The sequence below is a fragment of the Crinia signifera genome, chromosome 7 (assembly GCF_055691185.1).
Source record: "Crinia signifera chromosome 7, ASM5569118v1, whole genome shotgun sequence".
NCBI classification, from domain to species: domain Eukaryota; kingdom Metazoa; phylum Chordata; class Amphibia; order Anura; family Myobatrachidae; genus Crinia; species Crinia signifera.
The window spans coordinates 36,833,282-36,853,596 of NC_139223.1; the positions used below are offsets into that span (position 1 = coordinate 36,833,282).

Sequence of the window (20,315 nt, forward strand, 5' to 3'; positions counted from 1 at the left end):
ATGTGAGCTGTGTCACCAGGACCATATCAGAGAAAGGGATTCGAACGGTAAGTTCTTACAAAAATCCCTTTATTCACGTCGGCGTGGAGTTGATTTTATAAAGTGTGGCGAGCGCAGCGAGCCGATAAGGAAAACGAGCCCGAAGCGTGGCGAGCGCAGTGTGCCCCACGAGGGGACACGGATTACTTGACATGTATTCCACATCCTCTCGCGGGGCTCACCATGCTTTGGGCTCATTTTCCGAGGCCGCTCGCCACGCTTCAGGCTCGCCACACTTTATAAAATCAACGCCACGCCGACATGGATAGTGGGGGTATGAACAGGTCAGGAGGATGCTTAACGCGTCCCCTCGCGGGGCTCGTTGAGCTCGTCACGCTTTGGGCTTTCATTGTGGCTGCAAATGCCCGTTTCTATGAAACTCACCGAAGGTGGTCATTCCAGGGGCATGTGCACAGGGCAGCCGAGATGTATGCCGGGCCCCGGTAAAATTTTGTAGGTGTGGCCTCATCGCGGGAGGTGGTTACCTCCAGCAATGAGGCCACGCCCCCAAAATGTTTAAGGCGGGTGAAAAAAAACACGGTAATGTCGAGTAGGGTATGTTATTGCCAACATTCCCCCACACACACACCTCAGCAGCAGCACACACCTACAGCACATGCTGTGCTGACAGCAGGCTCAGCATGAGCTCTCACGCTGTCAGTGAGACGCTCATGCTGAGCCTGCTGTCAGAACAGCACATGCTGTAGAGGTGTGCTGCTGCTCGAGAGGGACGGAGGGGGAAGGTATGGGGGGGTTGGACCAGGGTCCCCGCCGAGCCCCTCCAGCAATCCCGGGCCCGGGTAATTAGTACCCCCTCCCCCTCTCGGCTGCTATGCATGCGCATACCCCACACATCAGCCAGGGTAACTAATTTGACCTGCTACGAGTAAGTCTGCATCACCTCCAATGGCGAGAGATGTATCAAATCTGCTAATTAGAAGTGGAGAACATGCCCTTGACCAATCAACTTCTAGCGATCATTCATCATGTACATTCTTTAAAATGATATTGAGAAATTTGATTGGTTGCTATGGGCAACTTCTACACCAGGCATTATACAACTCCCCGCAGGAGTTTATGCCGATCATCATAGATGATAGGCTGCAAAGTCCTCACATCATGACAGGAATTCTGAGAACCACATGAATATATTCATATTTTGCTAATGATAACCCTTGTCCGTGCACCCCATGATTCGGATGACAGTCTAATACCACCGCTACCTCTCTGTGCGTACCCACCAGAGCGCTAATACCCATTGACCTGTCCCTGTGGTTATGTCAGCAGGGGAGGATTAAAGACAATAGCAATTACATAATAACGCGCTGCCTATCTTATCCCGCTTCATATCTCTGCTCTCCCTCGTTCCACATTAACCTAATTAATTCCAAGAAATATTAGTTGACTCAGATCGTGATCGTTATATGACATCACCTATGTTTCTTCAGCAATTTACTGGTTAAAGGAAACAAATTTTTACATTTACATTTTTCATAATAAAATGAACTAGGGCAACAGTATATTTACTAGAACATCTATAATGGACAAGAAGTAGTGTTGCCCATAGCAACGATCACATTCTAGGAGAGCCGAATAAAGTCCTCATGGGGCCATATTCATGTGTAAATAAATACATACTCAGTTCTCCCTCTCATCACATGCAGACCCCCCACCATATAGATCTTTACATGCACATTTCCTCCTATCAAATGCAACCCCCTTTCCACAGAACCCCCTCACCTACACACACACACACACACACAGATCTTTACACATACATTTCCTCCTATCACATGTAGCTCCCATTTGCACAGAACCCTCTCACACACACACACACACACACACACACACACCTGCCCCACATCACATGCAGCTCCACTTCACACAGACCCTCTAATTGCATACAGAACTCTCCACATACACACAGATCTCCGCTTATCATATTCAGATCCCCACTCACACACAGATATTGTTACGATCCGCCTCCAGCGGATCGGTGTAAATCTGCAGTTCATATTTTCTGTTTGTAGTTTATATGTTTCCTCTGGATCAGTACTCTGGGTTTTGCTGATCCATCTTGGTTTCATGCACACCATTGTATTTGGGTGTGGCTGCATGCTAGGTTACTTAGCTATGCTTTCAGCATGCAGACCCTGCCGGTTAAAGTTCTTAGTGGAGTTCTGTTTAAGTATTGTCAGAGTTTTGTTAGAGCCTTGTCAGAGTCCTGTCATAGTCCTGAGTATTCCAGCAAGCACTCCTGCCGGGGGTCCTGTGAAGTCCTGCCTGTGCCTGTGAACCATTGCTGCTGTCTGTGAAACCCTGTATGAACACAGACCCTGTCTGACAGAAATAAGTGCTGTTTTTTCCACCTTCAGTATTTCAGCTATCTCTGTTAGAGTTTTGTATATGTCCTCTCTTGTTAGGGGTTCTGCCACCCAGCTTCACACATGTTATATATTGTTTATTATTAACATCTTCATGCATTGTTGCATTTATGCCATTAGCCAGGACATAATGTGCTAGCATCCTGCTGTGTCTCTGTAGTTACAAGTGTGGGGGTGTGGAATTTCTTATTTGCATAACATCTTCTGGTACTTGTGTATTTTGGCGGCGCCCCCGATGTCGTACGACGGACAGATCGCATCGCGTCGCATGCCATGCACCCGATGGCATACGATGCGATGCGACACGATTTTGACCCCCTATACGACCAAAAATCGTATAAGCACCTTAAAGGGTGCTTTTGAGCACCCAAATGGGTGCTTACAATGTTAAATGCACCCCCACGCCACCCCCCCACTGTAAACGTGAACCCGAAGTGTGGCGAGCGCAGCGAGCCCGCGAGGGGCGGCGGTACGCGTCCTACGACCTTTTCATACCCCCACTATCCACGTCGGCGTGGAGTTGAGAATAGAATAGTGTGGCGAGCGCAGCGAGCCACCGAGCCCGAAGCGTGGCGAGCGCAGCGTCCCTTCGCGGGCTTCACAGGTATCCGCGTCCCCTCGCGGGGCTCGCTGCGCTCGCCACGTTTCGGGCTCGGTGGCTCGCTGCGCTCGCCACACTATTCTATTCTCAACTCCACGCCGACGTGGATAGTGGGGGTATGAAAAGGTCGTAGGACGCGTACCGCCGCCCCTCGCGGGCTCGCTGCGCTCGCCACGCTTCGGGTTCACGTTTATAGTGGGGGGGGGGTGGCGTGGGGATGCATTTAACATTGTAAGCACCCAATTGGGTGCTTAACATTGTATAAGCAGCCATTAGGGTGCTTATACAATGTTTAATCGCATCGCATCGTATGGCATTGTATGCCATGTACAATGGCATACAATTTAAAAATTGTATGCCATCGTGCACTATCGTACGATATCGCGTCGCATCGCATACCATCGTATACGTTATGGTATGCGATGCGATGGCGCCGCCAAAATACACAAGTACCCATCTTCTTGCATGGTTGCATTCCTGGGAGTTCAGTGGAGGATTGCTCCCATATACTTCCACTCAACTCACTGGTGTTTCTGACCACTTGCTATTATATGTACCACAGATTTTAGTCGGTTATCCTTTTGTCCATCTTTCAGTTTCATTTGATGCATTGTCCTACATAAGGGCATCGGGGTTGGAGTGGGCCAATCTCACTCTTTCGGACGCTGCTGCTATAGGTGAAGTCTAGCACTGCATGCATCAATCAACCACTGGAAGAGACAACAGAGTCAGGTGTGGTGCATGGTCAGCCTCCTTCCGTATTTACACACGGGGACTCCCCAGAGTTCTAACATTTATCTCCACCTTGCACACAGTTACCCTACTCACACAGAACTCCCATACACAGAACTCCCATACACAGAAGAACCCCACCCCCTACACACAGATCTCCCTCACACACACAGATCTCCCCCATCACATGTAACTACAGTACTCGCTCACACACTTCACCCTAGAACAAATTGCCCCCTCCAGTACATATCTCCCCCACTCACATTGGTCTCCCCATAGTACAAATCCCATCTTGCAAAGATTCCCCCATCCTTACACAGAGATCTCCATCATTATATGCAGCTCTCCTATCACAAGAGGTCGCCCCTATGCTGCACAGACATTACACAGGTAATCAAGCGCTGCATACTAGTTATGATTTGCCCTGTAAAGTCTACAACATAAGTAGAATCTGGTTGTTATTGTTGTTTTATAAAAAAAACATTTAGGTATAATGCATCCTCCATTTAGAAGAGAGCATGGTAATCTGCTGTTTTTTTGGAGGTTTTAATCTATGATCGCGCTTTTTAAATTATACTTTGATGCGGGGCGGACTCAGCGAGGCGCCTGAAGATAAATCTTGCTTCTCCGAAGGAAGTTTTATGCCCACTGCGCCTATGCCGACCGGGTCTGATTCATCACATGACAATGATATCAAATCCGGCTGGGGATGGCTAAGAGCTGTAGCTGTGCTGCATTAAGGTAATGGGTCTGTATCATTCCCCCAAACCCCCTATTTATTTATCATCAGTTTCTTATATAGCGCAGTACATTCTGTTGCACTTTACAATTGGACACAATGATACAACAAACTGGGAACGGGATGCTCTCAGTAGCGCACGCAGGGGGGGGGGGGTTCTGAGTACTCAGAAACCCCACCAGGAGTCTAAGGGACCTATGCTGAAAGCTGAGGGTCCCCTATTTCCATGGGTACAAGAATTTAAAAAATCGGCCCCTGTGAACCGGAAATATCTGACTTCAAAGCAGTGGTTCCCATCCAAGCCTGTTAATTGCTCTTCCCAGTGAGATATTTCAGGTTCTGTCTGACTTAGAGTTTTTCTGAGGGTATATTCCAAAATCTGGGACTCTCCCCCTTTGATGGAGACTTGTCTCTACTCTGCCCAGAACTAGAGATATCAGCCTTCCAGCAGCTGGTTACTGCTCCAGCTCCACACACCTGGTATGTAGTTTTATATACTCGTTGGCAAATTGCTCTGCCTCCTGAACTCTCATCCCATAGTCCCGAATACCATTTGGTAGGTGGGATTCTCTAGTTTTTAATTCCATTAAAATCTTAGAAATCTATTTCTGGGAACTGGAGATATCTGCAGTCAAGCAAGCTGTCCTGCCACCAGAAAATTATGAATAATAAGCCCATTCCACTATTCACCCCTCCTCTGCATATTAAACATCCTCTACCACCCTGGAAGTTATGTATCAGGGCCCCTTCATTCAGCCCAATGCCCCCTTCTCCCACCCCATCTCCCACCATCTGTCCAGTAAAGGGGTTATTAGTGAAAATTACTGATCCAGGCCCTACATGCTGAGCAGTTGATATAATACCCCCTACCACCCGCGGGACATCAAAGCTTCCCCCACCTCTACCGCTGGAGAATCGGTAGGTGCCCCAATACATTGCTATGCCCAGGGGTCTACACTGCTGTTAACGCCCCTGTATGTATATATATGTATGTATGTATGTATATGTGTGTGTGTGTATGTATATATATATATATATATATATATATATATATTATACATTTGGTCTATCTATAATACTTTAACTGACCCGGCATATACTGGGTCACCTAAGTGTCCATCTCCGTGCTTTGCTCCGCTCCTCTGGAAACCCCCTTCTGAAAATCCAGCGTTTGCCACTGGCTCTAAAGCAAAAATGCGGTCAACACCCCGTTATCTATGGCTGGGCACTGCGACGGCAATGGGCGCTTTTACGGCACTTTAGATATAAGTATGACACTTTAAAATCCTTTTTTTTTTGGATCAATATATTTTGTTTAGCTGCTCTGTGACCCTGGTCAGCTGCTCTATACCCTAAACTGAGATTCTGGTGTTCTACCTAGAGTAGCTGACCAGGTTCACAGAGCAGGGGTGCGAGACCAGCTAACCGAGGAGAGACTCAGAGATCATGATCACCGGGCTAGTTAGTGTAAGCAGTGGATTCCTGCTTACACTTACAACTTAAATTTTAGGGTTACTACACTAAATAGACCCATTAGGGCAGACATATTAAGCCTGGTGAAGGGATAAAGTGGCCGGTGATAATGCAGCAGTCAATCAGTTCTTAACTGTCAAGTTACAGAATGGGGCTGACTGGCTGCTGCATTATTACCTTTCACTTTATCATCTCACCAGGCTTAATACATCTGCCTCATTGCTACTTATTTTCCATCACTAGTATAAGCTTAATAATAGAAAGCATAGGTGCTGATTCTGTGTGTGCTTAAGGGCCCGAGCACCCACGGAAATTGATGAGCACCCACCCGCTCAGCAGCGGCCCACCCGCCCGTGTCCCACTGCACTCCCCCTCCCTCGTCACTGGCACAGGTACTGTGTGGGCATTTATGTACCTGCACTGTGGGACAGATCATCCATATGTATTTGGCACTGTGGGGGCATTTATGTATTTGGCACTGTTGCCATAATTTTAATATTGGAGACAACTGTGCTGCATAATATAAATTAGTATTATTTTGTGGTCACGCCCCTTTCCCATGATGCCACTCCCCTATATTTTTGGCTTGAGCCCCACCAGCAAAAACATAAATGGGCACCTATGATAGAAAGTACAGGGGTGGCCAACCAATCAGAGGCAAGGAGCCAAAAATATGTTATCATACCCTCCAACTAGTACCATTTTTAAATGGCCTGTATTGGCTAAAAACAGATGTACCGATTGGCTCCTGGGGTCGAAGAAAGAAGGAGCGGAACTTTAACAGCGTGCACTGTTGCTCCCGCTCCGTGATGCTGACTGTGGGTGCCGGTTTCTGGTCGCGAGCGTGATCTCATCTGTCCGCGACCATGGCTGGGTGGCCATGACGCTGACTGGGGCTAAGGTGCCTGGTCATGGGTGTGACGTGTCATCCGTACGGGACTTTAACAGAGGGGCCGGGTGGCGGAAACCTGCTTCCTGAAAAAATCCATGAGCTGCAGTGCGCAGCGCAGCTCTTTTCCTCCCAGGAATTTCCCAGGCTTTATTTTAAAAGAGCTGGTGGCCGGATGAAGCACGGTCTTCCTCCCAGACATGTGGCCACGAGGCCATGCCCACATTTTGAATGGGTTGTGGACTAGCTGGCACAAGGCCATGTTCCATTTTGTGGTCACGCCTTTGGAACGACATTTGTAGGAGGAGGACCTTGTGTCAAACCTCAGGTTCTAGTTAGGCTTAAGGTGGCCATACACACACAGATTTATCTGCAGATCTGTCTGGTTGGAACAAAAACATGGTTATGGATGAGAGCAAATGACAGTTGACCATTTGCTTGGAAATGCTGGAAAACTGACAAACTGTCACTCATCCATAACCATGTTTTTGTTCCAACCAGCCAGATCTGAAGATAAATCTTACTAGTGTATGGGCACCTTTAGAGTGAGACAGGCACATTGAAAATGTACAATTTGTTGGGGGAAATGTACTAAGATGGGAATTAGACTTCACATGTGATGTTGCTATGGGCAACCAATCAGCAACATCACATGTGAAGTCTAATTCCCATCTTAGTACATTTCCCCCATTACCTTTTCACTTAGCTCTCATTTTTTTATTAGTGGGACTTTTGACAATCCATGATTTCAATATCTTTAAAAAAAATTCTGGCTTGTATGCCAAGCTACTCGAGTGTCTGTAAGAACAGATCAATGTTTTGATCTCACTTATTTAAATGTTGACAAAAAAACGACCCACAGAGGTGACCTGCTCTTCTATGCAGCCACGGACCTGCTCTGATGCCCGGCCACCGCACCAACTCTGCTGTATAGCTGCCACACACGTCCGCCTGAAGTCTCTGGTCCCGCTTCCTCATGCTGGGTACAGCACGCTCCTCCCACAATGTGACATCATGACATCTCGTTGAGCATACAGTAAAGTAAAGTCAGAGAAGGCAAGCGGCAGTGCCGCGAGTGCGGGAGCCGGCACACAGCAGAGTAGTGCACTGTCAGAGGAGGCATGTAGCAGTACCACGGGTGCGGGAGCCACATCTCATTAAGTAAAGAGCCACATGCTGCTCAAGAGCCACAGGTTGGCCACCTCTGTACTGAAGTCTAAGGAACAAAATCCAGAGCACTCACCTTCCTCACTGATGGATAGTTTCTGTATAAGCCATTCTAGAACATCGTTGCCTGGAAGAAAACAGACAACAGGTCATATTAATGTTGCCTACACAAGAGCTGTACCATCTTCAGGTATACACGTGTGACGATAAGATCTAGGTGCTCACTGCTTTATAGTACATAAGGAGCCTGACTCACTCACTAAGCAGCGGTCGTTCACTGCTCTCCGCCCCATGAATCACCTCGGAAGCATGAACATGGATGTGTATTCTGCACCATCCATTCGCAAGCGAGGATACAGGGGGGAGGGGGGGTCATTTGATGGTTGCCGACCATCGAACGATTTTTCCTCGTTTGCATATAAAAGTATGGGGCGGGCGCTGATGTCATGAGACGTGAAAGTGGTACGGGAAGGTGGGCAAAGCTTCATTTTTTGTTACCTAATGCTGATGCGTCAGATGCCCGCCCTGTGCAGACTTCGCCACTTTGCTGCCTTTGAATGGGGACCCCAGCGGTTTTCTGGATACACCCACCGTTTTTATGGGCACGCCCAGGAAATTCTGGGCACCCCCAAGGGCTAGCTCCTGTCTGCCCTGTCTGCCCCCCCTCTGTGCAAATGCCTGTGTGTTAGTCAAAGGCATTCACACAGCGGCCCTGCACATGCGTATAATCGGCCACAGAGCCGCACCATCAGCCCCTGGAGCGAATACGAATATATGAATCAGGCCCAAGGAGTGTATTTTCCAAATGATGATAAAGTGGGCAAAGCTTAATTTTTGGAAACCTAACGGTGACAGACCACTCAGATGACCCCAATACTCCCAAACCCCAAACACAGCTCATCTGGAAATCTGAAGCCCAGAAAGAGGGAAAACCCACCCTGTGCAAATCAGCGAGTGAACGGCAAACTTCCTGGCACACATCGATACGCAACTCACTCACCATCTAATGATTTATCACCCTCCCTGGGCACACCTGCGTGTTTTCGGACACTCCCTGCAAACGTCCAGTTACCATTACTTTCTGTCCTTAAAATTACGAAAAAAGGATGGGTTAGTGTTCATTCTAGCACCCGTTAACTTTGATAACCCATGCAGTTCTTCTTCCCTGCCTGGGGTGTCGCTGTCTGCTGTAGTGCTTCTAGCACAGTGGGATCTGTATATCAGCACTGATATGCAAACCAGACCTGTGTTAGAAGCACTGCAGCAGACAGCGACCCCCCAGGCAGGGAAGAGGAACTGCATGAGTTTTAAAAGATAGCGGGTGCTAGAATGTACACGAATAGGGATTGGATATTTTCACTACTTCCGTCGCTATTTGGGATCACGTATGCATTCTACAATCATTACAAAGTGCGGCTGTTCGTTAATCGAACGGATTGTTAATTCGTACAACAGCCATCAGGTCTGAATAACCCCCAGACACAACAGATGAGACTGAATGTGTGGGCTCCAAACTCTTAATAAATGTAAATATTATAACCTGACCTATATGAGTCTCATTAAAGACATCCCTGGAAATGAAACGTTTGGCCTTAATGCATTAGTAAATTAAAATGATTTGTAGTCGGAATTTGCACAAGTGGAAAAATTACTGAGGGAAAATAAGAGTGAAGAAGGACGCAGGATGAAGGCGGGAATCTCAGGGGTCCACGGATGTGGAAATAGTGTATTGAAAAATACTCCTTGCTCCAGCTGGGGCCTCCTGGGGAAAAGCAAATTACGCATTCTATAACCTGCATACTGGATTTCCTCATTATCTGAGCACTTGTACAATTCCACTGGGAGGATGAGCTTTTCTTCGCGGCATACAAGGGACGGAAGAATCCATTTATCTCTATTAAGAGTGGCTTGTTTGGGGTTGATCCATGGACGGAGGAGGCCATTTTGGACACCCCGGAGGAGGCCATTTTGTCGGCTGAACCGATATTTATAAGAAAGCAGAACACATTTACTAAGAAACCGAGACATCAGCAAATACAGACGACAAATGCGAATTAACTTAGGGTCTGCATGGTAGTTAGCATATATATTCAATTCCAACTATGGTCCTATCTGTTTGGAGTTTGTATGTTCTTCTTGTGTAGGCAGGTTTTCTCCAGGCGAAGAAAATAGTTTATTACGACGTTATTATGGAAACACCGTAAAAGCGTAAGGTGCGAGAACAGTGACAAATGCTGGAACTGGAAGTACACAGTATTAATTCAATGACCTATGCCCAGAGAAGAAGACATTTTGTGGGCCGAACCAATGTTCACTAGAACTCAGTCACTGTCTGGGAGGTGTATGAAACAAATGGACCTTATTCTGATTCATACGTGCCCCTGCGTGTTCGCACAGGGGAGTGAGCTTTTGCGACTGCGTATGCGCATACACATGTATACACATGTGCTTGGTGCGAGCGGGCATGGCGAATTGCTTATTCGGCGTCCCGGTTGCACCTAGCAGTGTGTACGGGGGGCATGGAGCAGTGACAAGGGGCTGCGCCCATGGGGACGCCCAGTGTTTCACTGGGCTTTCCCATGTAAAAGCGCATTCGCCACGTTCCGGAGCCTCGCCGGCTCCGGTATTCAACGAGTCAGGGGCTCGCTGCCCCTGACCGGCGAATATGAGCATCTGCGGCGAACGCCGCAGGGAGCCTGAGGACGGTGGCAGGCAGGGAGATGGAAGTCTCTCTGCCTGCCCCAGAATGTTTGTGGGGGGGAGGTGGGCTCCCCGCGCGCCAGGCAGCACAGGCTGCCTCCCGGGGGTGCCAGCAGGGGACTGGGTATATTCACTACACCCGATCGTGCATATGTAACGATCGGGTGCAGTGAATATATGAATATCTAATGCTCGGCTCCGGCGCCCCCTGCTGGCTGCTGTGTAAAAAAAATATATATATATATTTTTTTTAAATTAAATATATATTCATGTGCTTACAGCACATGAATAAAAATAGCATGCCCCTCCACAGAATAAAATTCCTGATTTTTTTACACCAAATGTAAAAAACAAAACACTTTATTTTAAAAGTTCACATTCCACTTCACCATAAAAAGATAGCGATTGCTACTCGGTGAATCATGGCGAAAAAAAACTTCAAATGTATTCGCCATCTGGTCATTGAATAGGGTGATTCACCGTTTTAGTCAAAAATTCGCCAAACAGCACAAATTCGCCATAAAAACATGGCGAATCAGGCTCATTGTATACCGCCCATTGTATCACACCTTGGAAGGGTGACACCCAGGAGCTGCCCGCACCCCCTTGAGAAGTAAACCAATGGTGAAGTTGCCCCTAACAACCGCTTAGCTTCAAAACTAACATTTATCAAGTACAGTCTATAAAATAATAAGTTGAAGCTATTTGTTAGGGGCAACGTCTCCAATCTTAATAAATTTGCCTCATGGTACGTAAAGCAGCCAATCAGCAAGCACTAGCAAATGTCACATGACTATAGCCTCAAAAGAGAAGCTTGCAAGCTCCCATCATTGTCCCTACACTGTGCTCATGGAAAACATGTTGCCTGTTGCTGAGCCTGAGAATATTAATAGCCGAAAACACTGTATACCTCCTAACATGGGGACTGAAGGAGAGAAAGTCTGTGGGCCTGACTGTAAAAGGGGTCACGGCCTCACAGCAAGCCCCACATTTCCAACCCTCTGGTGGACACCACTCCCAGCGATGATGTCCTGCTCCCAGATTCTCCTCCACACTGTGTAGATGCTGTACATAACTATATGCAGATCACTAGTGGAAGAGTGACCCCCCCAACATGTCCCTTCTGCAGGACTTTGAGGTCCCTGGGTGGGACAGTGGGATAGTTCCTGAAAAGCGAGACGGCACCACCCAATGCGGGAAGCTTAGGGCGTAGACTATGCCATTTTCCATTTCTCATGCAGAAATAGTTTGCCCGGTTTTGCAAATACAAAGCTTTCTAAGTAATGGATTGAGATAAATTGGACAGATTATGGGGCTGATGTAATAAGCCTGGAGAAGTGATAAAGTGAAGTGAAGTGATAAAGTGGAAGGTGATAACGCAGCAGCCAGTTAGCAGGGTTTGCAGAATTACATCTGGGAGCTGATTGACTGGTGCTTTATCACCTTCCACTTCATCACTTTATTTTACATTATTAACAGTTTCTTATATAGCGCACACATATTCCGCAGCGCTTTACAGAGAATATTTGAACATTCACATCAGTCCCTGCCCCAGTGGAGCTGACAATCTATATTCCCTACCACATGTACACACAAACACAGACATTCTAGGGCAGTGGTTCCCAACCCTGGTCCTCAAGTACCCCCAACAGTGCACGTTTTCCAGGTCACCCAGCAGGTGCACTCATTATTTAGACACATTTTAAAAGATCCACAGGTGGAGCTAATGATGTCACTTGTGATTCTGTGAGGAGACCTGGAAAATGTGCACTGTTGGGGGTACTTGAGGGTTGGGAACCACTGTTATAGGGTTAATATGTTGGGAGCCAATTAGCCTACCAGTATATTTTTGGATTGTGGGAGGAAACCGGAGTACCCGGAGGAAACCCACGCAAGTACGGGGAGAATATACAAACTCCACACCGTTGAGTATCAAACCCATGACCTCAGCATTGTGAGGCAGTAATGCTAACCATTACACCATCCATACTGCCCCTCCACCATCACTTCACCAGGCTTAAAGCCCCATACACACTAGAGGATATTGTCAGGGGCTTCTGGTTGATATTTTCGATCCTCTAGTGTGTGTATACACCCAATATCGTTACCTATGCACACTACTGCGCAACCGTAACGACCACTTTCGTCTGCTGAACATGCAGGTCAATTTGGCTATAAATCTAATGATCTGCATGTTCATCGGGTCCCAGTGATGTCACTGTACGATATCGTTTAGCGATATTGTTCAGTGTGTACACTCAAATCGGCCACCCTCATCCAATATCACTAAATATATCGGCCACGGCCAGGATCACCTAGTGTGTATGGGGCTTAAGAAATCTGCCCCAAAGTAGCAGCCAACCAGCTTTCAAGGACAGCCGGTAACATAGTAGTTAGGAGCTGGTTGGCTGGTGCTTTACCTCTCTATGGGCCTTATTCTAGTTCACTCTTTCTGACAAAATTCTTAGATGGACAAAACCATGTGCACTGCAGGTGGGGCAGATGTTACTTGTGCAGAGAGAATTAGATTTGGGTGGGGGTTTTACTTCAAAGTGAGATCTATATTGCAGTGTAAAAATAATGCAACCAGTATTTACCCTGCACAGAAACAAAATAACTCACCCAAATCTAATTCTCTGCACATTTTACATCTGCCCCCTGCAATGCACATGGTTTTGTCCATCTAAGAAGGATTTTGTCAGAAAGAGTGAACTAAAATAAAGCCCTATATATCTTTCTCTGATGCTTAGAACGGGTTGGGATCATTTGGTCTTCAACATTATGGTCGGCAGTCATTAGGTCGACACCATTAGGTCGACATGAGAAAAGGTCGACATGGGTCTAAGTCGACATGGGAAAAGGTCAACATGGTTCTAGGTCGAAAGGTCATTAGTTCGACAGATCATTAGTTTGACATTGTCTAGGTCGACAGTTAAAAGGTCGACATGGGGTTTTTCACTATTTTTTTTACCTGAATGTCAATACAGTCGACATGGACACAGTTTAAAGTGCACCGCATCTGTCGGACATGGTGCCTCGCTACGCTTGGCATACTATTTTATTCTCCCACCACGCCCTAGTGGATGGTAGGGCATGAAATACCGTCTGTCGGCACATGTCGGCTCAAAAAAACAGTGAAAAACCCCATGTCAACCTAGACAATGTCGAACTAATGACCTGTCGAACTAATGACCTGTCGAACTAATGACCTTTTGACCTAGAACCATGTCAACCTTTTCCCATGTTGACCTTTTCCCATGTCGATCTAATGGTGTCGACCATAATGCTGTAGAAAAAATGACCGCATCCCGCTTAGAACATAGACCCCTACAATCTCTCCAGTACTGTATCACAGGTCTAACCCAGCTATGTTATTTTTTATAGATTTAATCCGAATATCCGAGTGAATTTTGCAATGATTGCTGCAATAGAGGAAACACATAATGGGACGAGTAATAACTAAAATTCATGAGTGGCTGTATGCAGCATTCCAGCCCACAGAATAACTGCCACCATTGTGTGTACGCTACAGGTGGGCAGGCAGCAGTCATTCCCGGAATGCGTGCTTCTTGCCATGCTGGAAATCTATTAAGGTAAATTTACATCCCACAGAGAAGATATAATAGAAGTGACACAGATGTTTCATGTATAATTCTTAGTTTATTTTTACCAGCAGCCAGGTTTAGCTCTGGGAAATGAGCACGTGCCCAGGAGGATACAGAAGAAATACAGAAATCCCACATGGGCAATCAAGGCCCCGGGTGTTCAATTAGCTCAGTGAAATAAAATCAGCAATGTCAGATGGAAAGTGCTCCAATCATATAGAATGAAAACATAAAGCTGGATAAATCATAATTGGGAACATGAGCAAGTGTAAACATAGATGTTACTGTAACTGAATCTCTAAGTTCAAGTGAACACATCCCCTGCTACAGACATTGGCAGGAAACTATCGCCGCCACCACAAGGATTATTCATGATGACCTGGAAGCCAGACCTGATCGCAGGACAAATTTGTTCTCAAAATGGACAAAACCATGCTGCACTGCAGGTGGGGCAGATGTAACATGTGCTGAGAGAGTAAAGGTGGCCATACACAGGCAGATTTATCTTCAGATCTGGCTGGTTGGAGCAAAAACATGGTTATGGATGAGAGCAAATGACAGTTGACCATTTGCTTGGAAATGCTGGGAAACTGACAAACTGTCACTCATCCATAACCATGTTTTTGTTCCAACCAGCCAGATCTGAAGATAAATCTTACTAGTGTATGGGCACCTTTAGATTTGGGTGGGGTGTATTTAAGCTGAAATCGAATTTGCAGTGTAAAAATAAAGCAGCCAGTATTTACCCTGCACAGAAACAAAATAACTCACCCAAATCCGACTTTAGGCCCCCATATACTGTGATTTGGTCTGTTTTCACGCGATTAGGACGGTTCGGGAGGAGAATTTGGGTGAAATCTGGCTAAATGCCATTTTTTTGACATAACAATGTATCCAATGTGCAGTCCCGTGCGTATCGGGTCCCAGTTTAGATGTGCTGCACATAAGATCAATAGTACATGCAGCTGTCAGGTGCACATTGTGGCACCAGTGATGTATCGCAGCCGACCTCCCTCGAACTCCCTGGGCAGCTCCCGGGAGTCCTTTACATGCGATAAATCACATTTATCGCATGTAAAAAGTGGCATATCAAGGCCCTCATTCTGATTTGCAGGCGTCCCCTGTGTGTTTACACGGGGGACCGATGGTGAAGGTCTGCACATGCTCATATTGTCATATGTGCATGTGCAGGCCTTCTGTGCGAGTGCCCATGCCTACCTGCACTGCCGGACGGGGAGGTGGTGGTGATGGGGCATGGGAACGCCCAGTGTTTCATGAGCGCTCCCATGCCCTGTCATTAGCCGGAAGGCTGCAAATAAAGGTCAGTCTCCACTGATTTATATTTGCAAGCCCTGGAGAAACCCTTCTCTGCACATGTTACATTTCCCCCCCTGCAGTGCACATGGTCTTGTCCATTTTTATCGGGTCTGAATTCGTCCACAAGACCCCTGGGGCATTAACCAACTTGTTGGTTTGTGCCCCCTTTTTCACTTTGGTACTGTATGTTAAAAAGAATTAGTGTAATCTGCACCCACTTTCCCCTAAGCCTAAATGTAATAGGGTGCGTTTTTTTCGTCAGAAAAAAATCGCACCTTTAAAAGTCAGCTCCTGATTGGCCGCCTAGCGGCCAATAGAATCATTCTATGCAGAGGCGCGGAAGATGAAACATCTCTGCGCCTCTGACAGTCTGATGCGGGGAGCCGATGGAGATGCCGGCGTGTCACAGAAGGTGACAGAAGTCCAGGACTACGTCGGATCAAGACTTCAGACCTTCCATGGACGACCTGGGTGAGTAGGATTTCCCTCCACAGGTCCCCCATGGATTTCTTCGGACCCCGGACCCAGGGCCGGCGCCACCACTAGGCAGCTTTAGGCATTTGCCTAGGGCGCCGGCCACTGGAGGGCGGAAGTTGGACTAGGTGTCGTCCTCGCCCGCCGCATCGCCTGTGCCCGTCGAGACTTGGCAGCAACAGCAGCATCGGCAGCCGGAGGTGAGAGGACACACTCCTCCTCCCTCCATGCTGCCGCCGCATCACACACCCCCCCCCCCACACACACCTGCCCCCTGTGGAGATACTCGTGGCAGCAGCAAGGTGACAACCGCAGCCTGTGCCCGGCCAGCCTCCGCTCCCAGCTCTACCTGTGCCCGGCCAGCCTGCGCTCTAAGCTCAGCCTGTGCCTGAGCAACCAGTCCTCCATCCAGGTGGGGTCCAGGGAGAGCCGGAGAGCCCTGTCCGCAGCCAGGCTCACCCCCCGGCCGTCCAGCACAGCGAGGAGCCGGAGTCTGGCCAGAGCCCTGCGCCCCGGAGCTCCCCGCAGATCCAGCAGCACAAGCCGGAGACTGTGACACTCTTCCTCCGCGCTGCTGCCGCATCGCACATCCTCCCCCCGCCCCCCGTGAAGATACTCAGCGGCAGCAGCAGCACGGCCACCGGCAGCAAAAGGAGGTGAGTGTACACTCTCCTCCCCCCCGTGCTGCCGCCGCCACATCGCACACACCCCCCGCCACCCGTGGGGATACTGCCCATGGAGCAGGCGAGCGCCGGGGAGCCCCCCCGCCTAGGGCGCTCCGGTGCCTAGCACCGGCCCTGCCCGGACCGGACGACGACACGGACATCGACATGGAGAAGAATGCCGACATAGATCCGGACCAGGACAAGGCACCGGATCAAGACCCTGGGACCAACCTACGGGCTCAAGATAGGTAAGTATCAGTATGTATGGGCTTTGTATGTATTAAAGTTTATTTTAAATAGGTGTCAGTGTGTTTATTTAACTATTTCTTTTACTGTGGAACTACAAGTGCCAGCGGGCCCTTTAATGGGACTTGTGGTTCTCCAAGTCCCAGCATTCCACGGTATAAGATAATAGTTTTTTATCTATTTTTTTACACCAGTATCAGCTCGATGCCCACCGCCCAGGGGCATCGAGGACAGCCCCGGGCTTCAGCATGGGCAGGTAAGTTCTGGAGGGGGGGACCCCTTCTTTGGGGGGTCCCCACTTCCCCAGGACCCCTGCCCATGCTGACCGTCAGGGGGTGAATGCTTTGGCCGGGGGGACTTGTATAAAAAGTCTCCTCCCGGCTGTGGCATTACCCTGCTGGCTGGTTGGGCCCGGTGCTGGTTCTTGAAATACGGGGGACCCCTAGTCATTTTGTCCCCCGTATCTTGGGAACCAGGACCGGCCCTTGAGCCTGGTGCTGGTTTTATAAAATACACAGAACCCCGACTTGCTTGTTTTTGTAATTTTATGAAACCAGGACCGGCTCTTTCAGCCTGGGGCTGGTTATGCTCAGGAGGGGGGACCCCACGCATTTTTTTTCAATTTTTTAATTTTAACCCTTTTTTTTGGACAGAACCATGGACAGATCACAATGATCTGTCCATGGTTCTGTCAAACTCGCCAGCCAGAACCTGGTCTAATTTTTTTGTGATTTTTGGTAACCTTTACCAAAAATCGCACCCTATTACATGTGCGGGTTAGATGCTTTCCAATGGGAAAACATCTGGATGCGAATTGAAGTGTGACTAAAAATCACCACTTCAATATGTGCGATTTCGCGGCAAAAAATCACACTTTTCGCACCCTATAAAATCTGCGATTTTCAGGAAATGGCCGAAAACTGCATATTTTGCGGAAAAAAAACGCAAAAAAAAAATCGCCTCCCATTACATTTCGCCCCTGATGTCCAATGTCCCGTCCTACTTGCTAATATTTAAGCTATTCTTGGGAATAGATTATTTATTTTAAAAAAGAGGCGGTATGGCGGTGGTAGCGAGATGCGGTAATGTAAAAACACACAAGGGGGGAGTAAGGTGTCTATTTAGCTCAAAACGTATAATTGGGGAGTAAGGCGTCTTTTCATGTAAAACACATAAGGAGGGGTACTTGTTTAGTTTCACGGCGGCCGATATATCGGATGCGATATCAGCCGATATATCGGCCGTTCCGATGCGATTTTTTACCTGTTCATAACCCCACTATTCACTATGCATGGCGTTGATTTAATATAGTGTGGCGAGCGCAGTATTCCCCGTACGCTCGCCACGCTTCGGGCTCGGTGGCTCGCTGCACTCGACACACTATATAATATCAACTCCATGTGTAGTGGATAGTGGGGTTATGAACAGGTAAAAAAAAACGCATTGGATCGGCCGATATCGCATCCGATATATCGGCCGCCGTGAAACTAAACAAGTACCTTATATTTATAATGTAACTAGTTTCCGGCACTGGAAGGTTTAAATAGATTCTGAGATTTTAAAATTAAATTCTATGAATTATTAACTATGTTTACTTGCATGAAAACATTCCCAGGCAGGAATTTAATCAAATGAATTTTTTTTAAATAGGTTACTATAATTATAATTATTATGAACTAAAAGAAATGGTTTCTTTCATTTACACTGTGCACTTAAACTCTTGGTTTAGTTGTTTAAATAGGGCAAATTTACTAATCTGCCGTATTTACGGGATTCTTATTTTCCAATGGCGTAGGTGGCTGTATGCTTTCGTATTCCTATTTGAAAGCTGTATATACAGGCAACAAATAAGAATCTGGAGCCTGCACAGATCAGTCAGATCTGTGCAGCTTCAATGTGTAAAAAAAAGAATAAATAAATTATTGAAAAAATTGCAGTGTAACAGTGCAGTCAGTATTTACCCTGCAAAGAAACAAAATCACTCACACAAATCTAACTCTTTCTATACATGTTACATCTGCTCCACCTGCAGTTCACATCGTTTTGCCCGTTTTGAGAACAAATTTGTACAGCGATCAGATCTGAATAAGGGCCTATGTGTACTTTGTAATTACTTGCCAGACAGAACACTATCATCCATTGGGGGGAAAGAACATGTTTAAAAGCTTAAAAAGGGCTAAAATCATTAAAAATCTTCTTCCTACCGCTCTACCCATATTAAATGTATAGTTCCATGCTTGTTCTAGAACCTTCCAACAATTTTTAAAATGTTGCTGGCAATTCCCTTGTAGCTTATGAAATGCAGGTGTGTATTGTTTTTAGAAAAGGGGATTTCCTAAGTTCCAGGCCTTAAACAATACTTTATATAGAATCGTAGGTTCCACTTAGGTTTCTAAGGGCCTTATTCTAGTTCACTCTTTCTGACAAAATCCTTCTTAGATGGACAAAACCATGTGCACTGCAGGGGGGCAGATGTAAAATGTGCAGAGAGAATTTGATTTGGGTGAGTTATTTTGTTTCTGTGCTGGGTAAATACAGGCTGCTTTATTTTTACACTGCAATATAGATCTCACTTTCAAGTAAAACCCCACCCAAATCTAATTCTCTCTGCACAAGTAACATCTGCCCCACCTGCAGTGCACATGGTTTTGTCCATATAAGAAGGAATTTGTCAGAAAAAGTGAACTAGAATAAGGCCCTATGTAACAGCCAGCTAGAATAAGGCCCTACGTTTCATAGGGGATGTAAAGAATTCAGGAACAGATCTGTGGCAAAAAAACTTTCAAACATCGAAGCTTTTACCAAGATGATCAATAACACTTTGGTGTTTGTAGGTACTTCAATACTCCAGGCTTCTTTTGTGAATTATTCAGAGGTAAGACTAAAGTACAAACACGCCTCTGCCAATACAAGACAGGGTACTTGTTTCCTAGAACGGCCACAATCGTGGCCATCGTGTACCTTTAAGTTAAGGTACACGATGGCCGCAATGGACCCGATTTCCTTTGAAATCAGGTCCATTTTGCCGTCAAAGGGAAAATCACGGGCATCGCGTCGGTCGGGACCATTAACATTGGCCCCGACGCGACCGACGCGATGCCCCCGATTTTGCCGTAGGCTTCAATGTTAAAATATTTTTTAACATTGAAATCGGGAGCATCGCGTCGGTCTTGTGCTATTATAATGGCACAAGATGAGATGGACTTGATTAAGTCCATCTCACATAGTAAAAAATGTGAAATGGGCCAATATGACCCATTTCACATTATATATGGCCCCGTCGT

The 20,315-nt window shown here is 47.0% G+C and overlaps 1 protein-coding gene across 2 annotated transcripts in view; it reads right to left on the reverse strand.

Moving 5' to 3' along the window:
• RGS11 (regulator of G protein signaling 11) overlaps nt 1–20,315 on the reverse strand; it is a 158,867-nt gene that overhangs the window by 119,233 nt on the left and 19,319 nt on the right. For both annotated transcript variants that reach the window (XM_083152826.1, XM_083152825.1), the window contains exon 3: nt 8,101–8,151. In XM_083152826.1, coding sequence (XP_083008952.1) covers nt 8,101–8,151 — 51 coding nt within the window. The remainder of the gene's footprint in view (nt 1–8,100; nt 8,152–20,315) is intronic.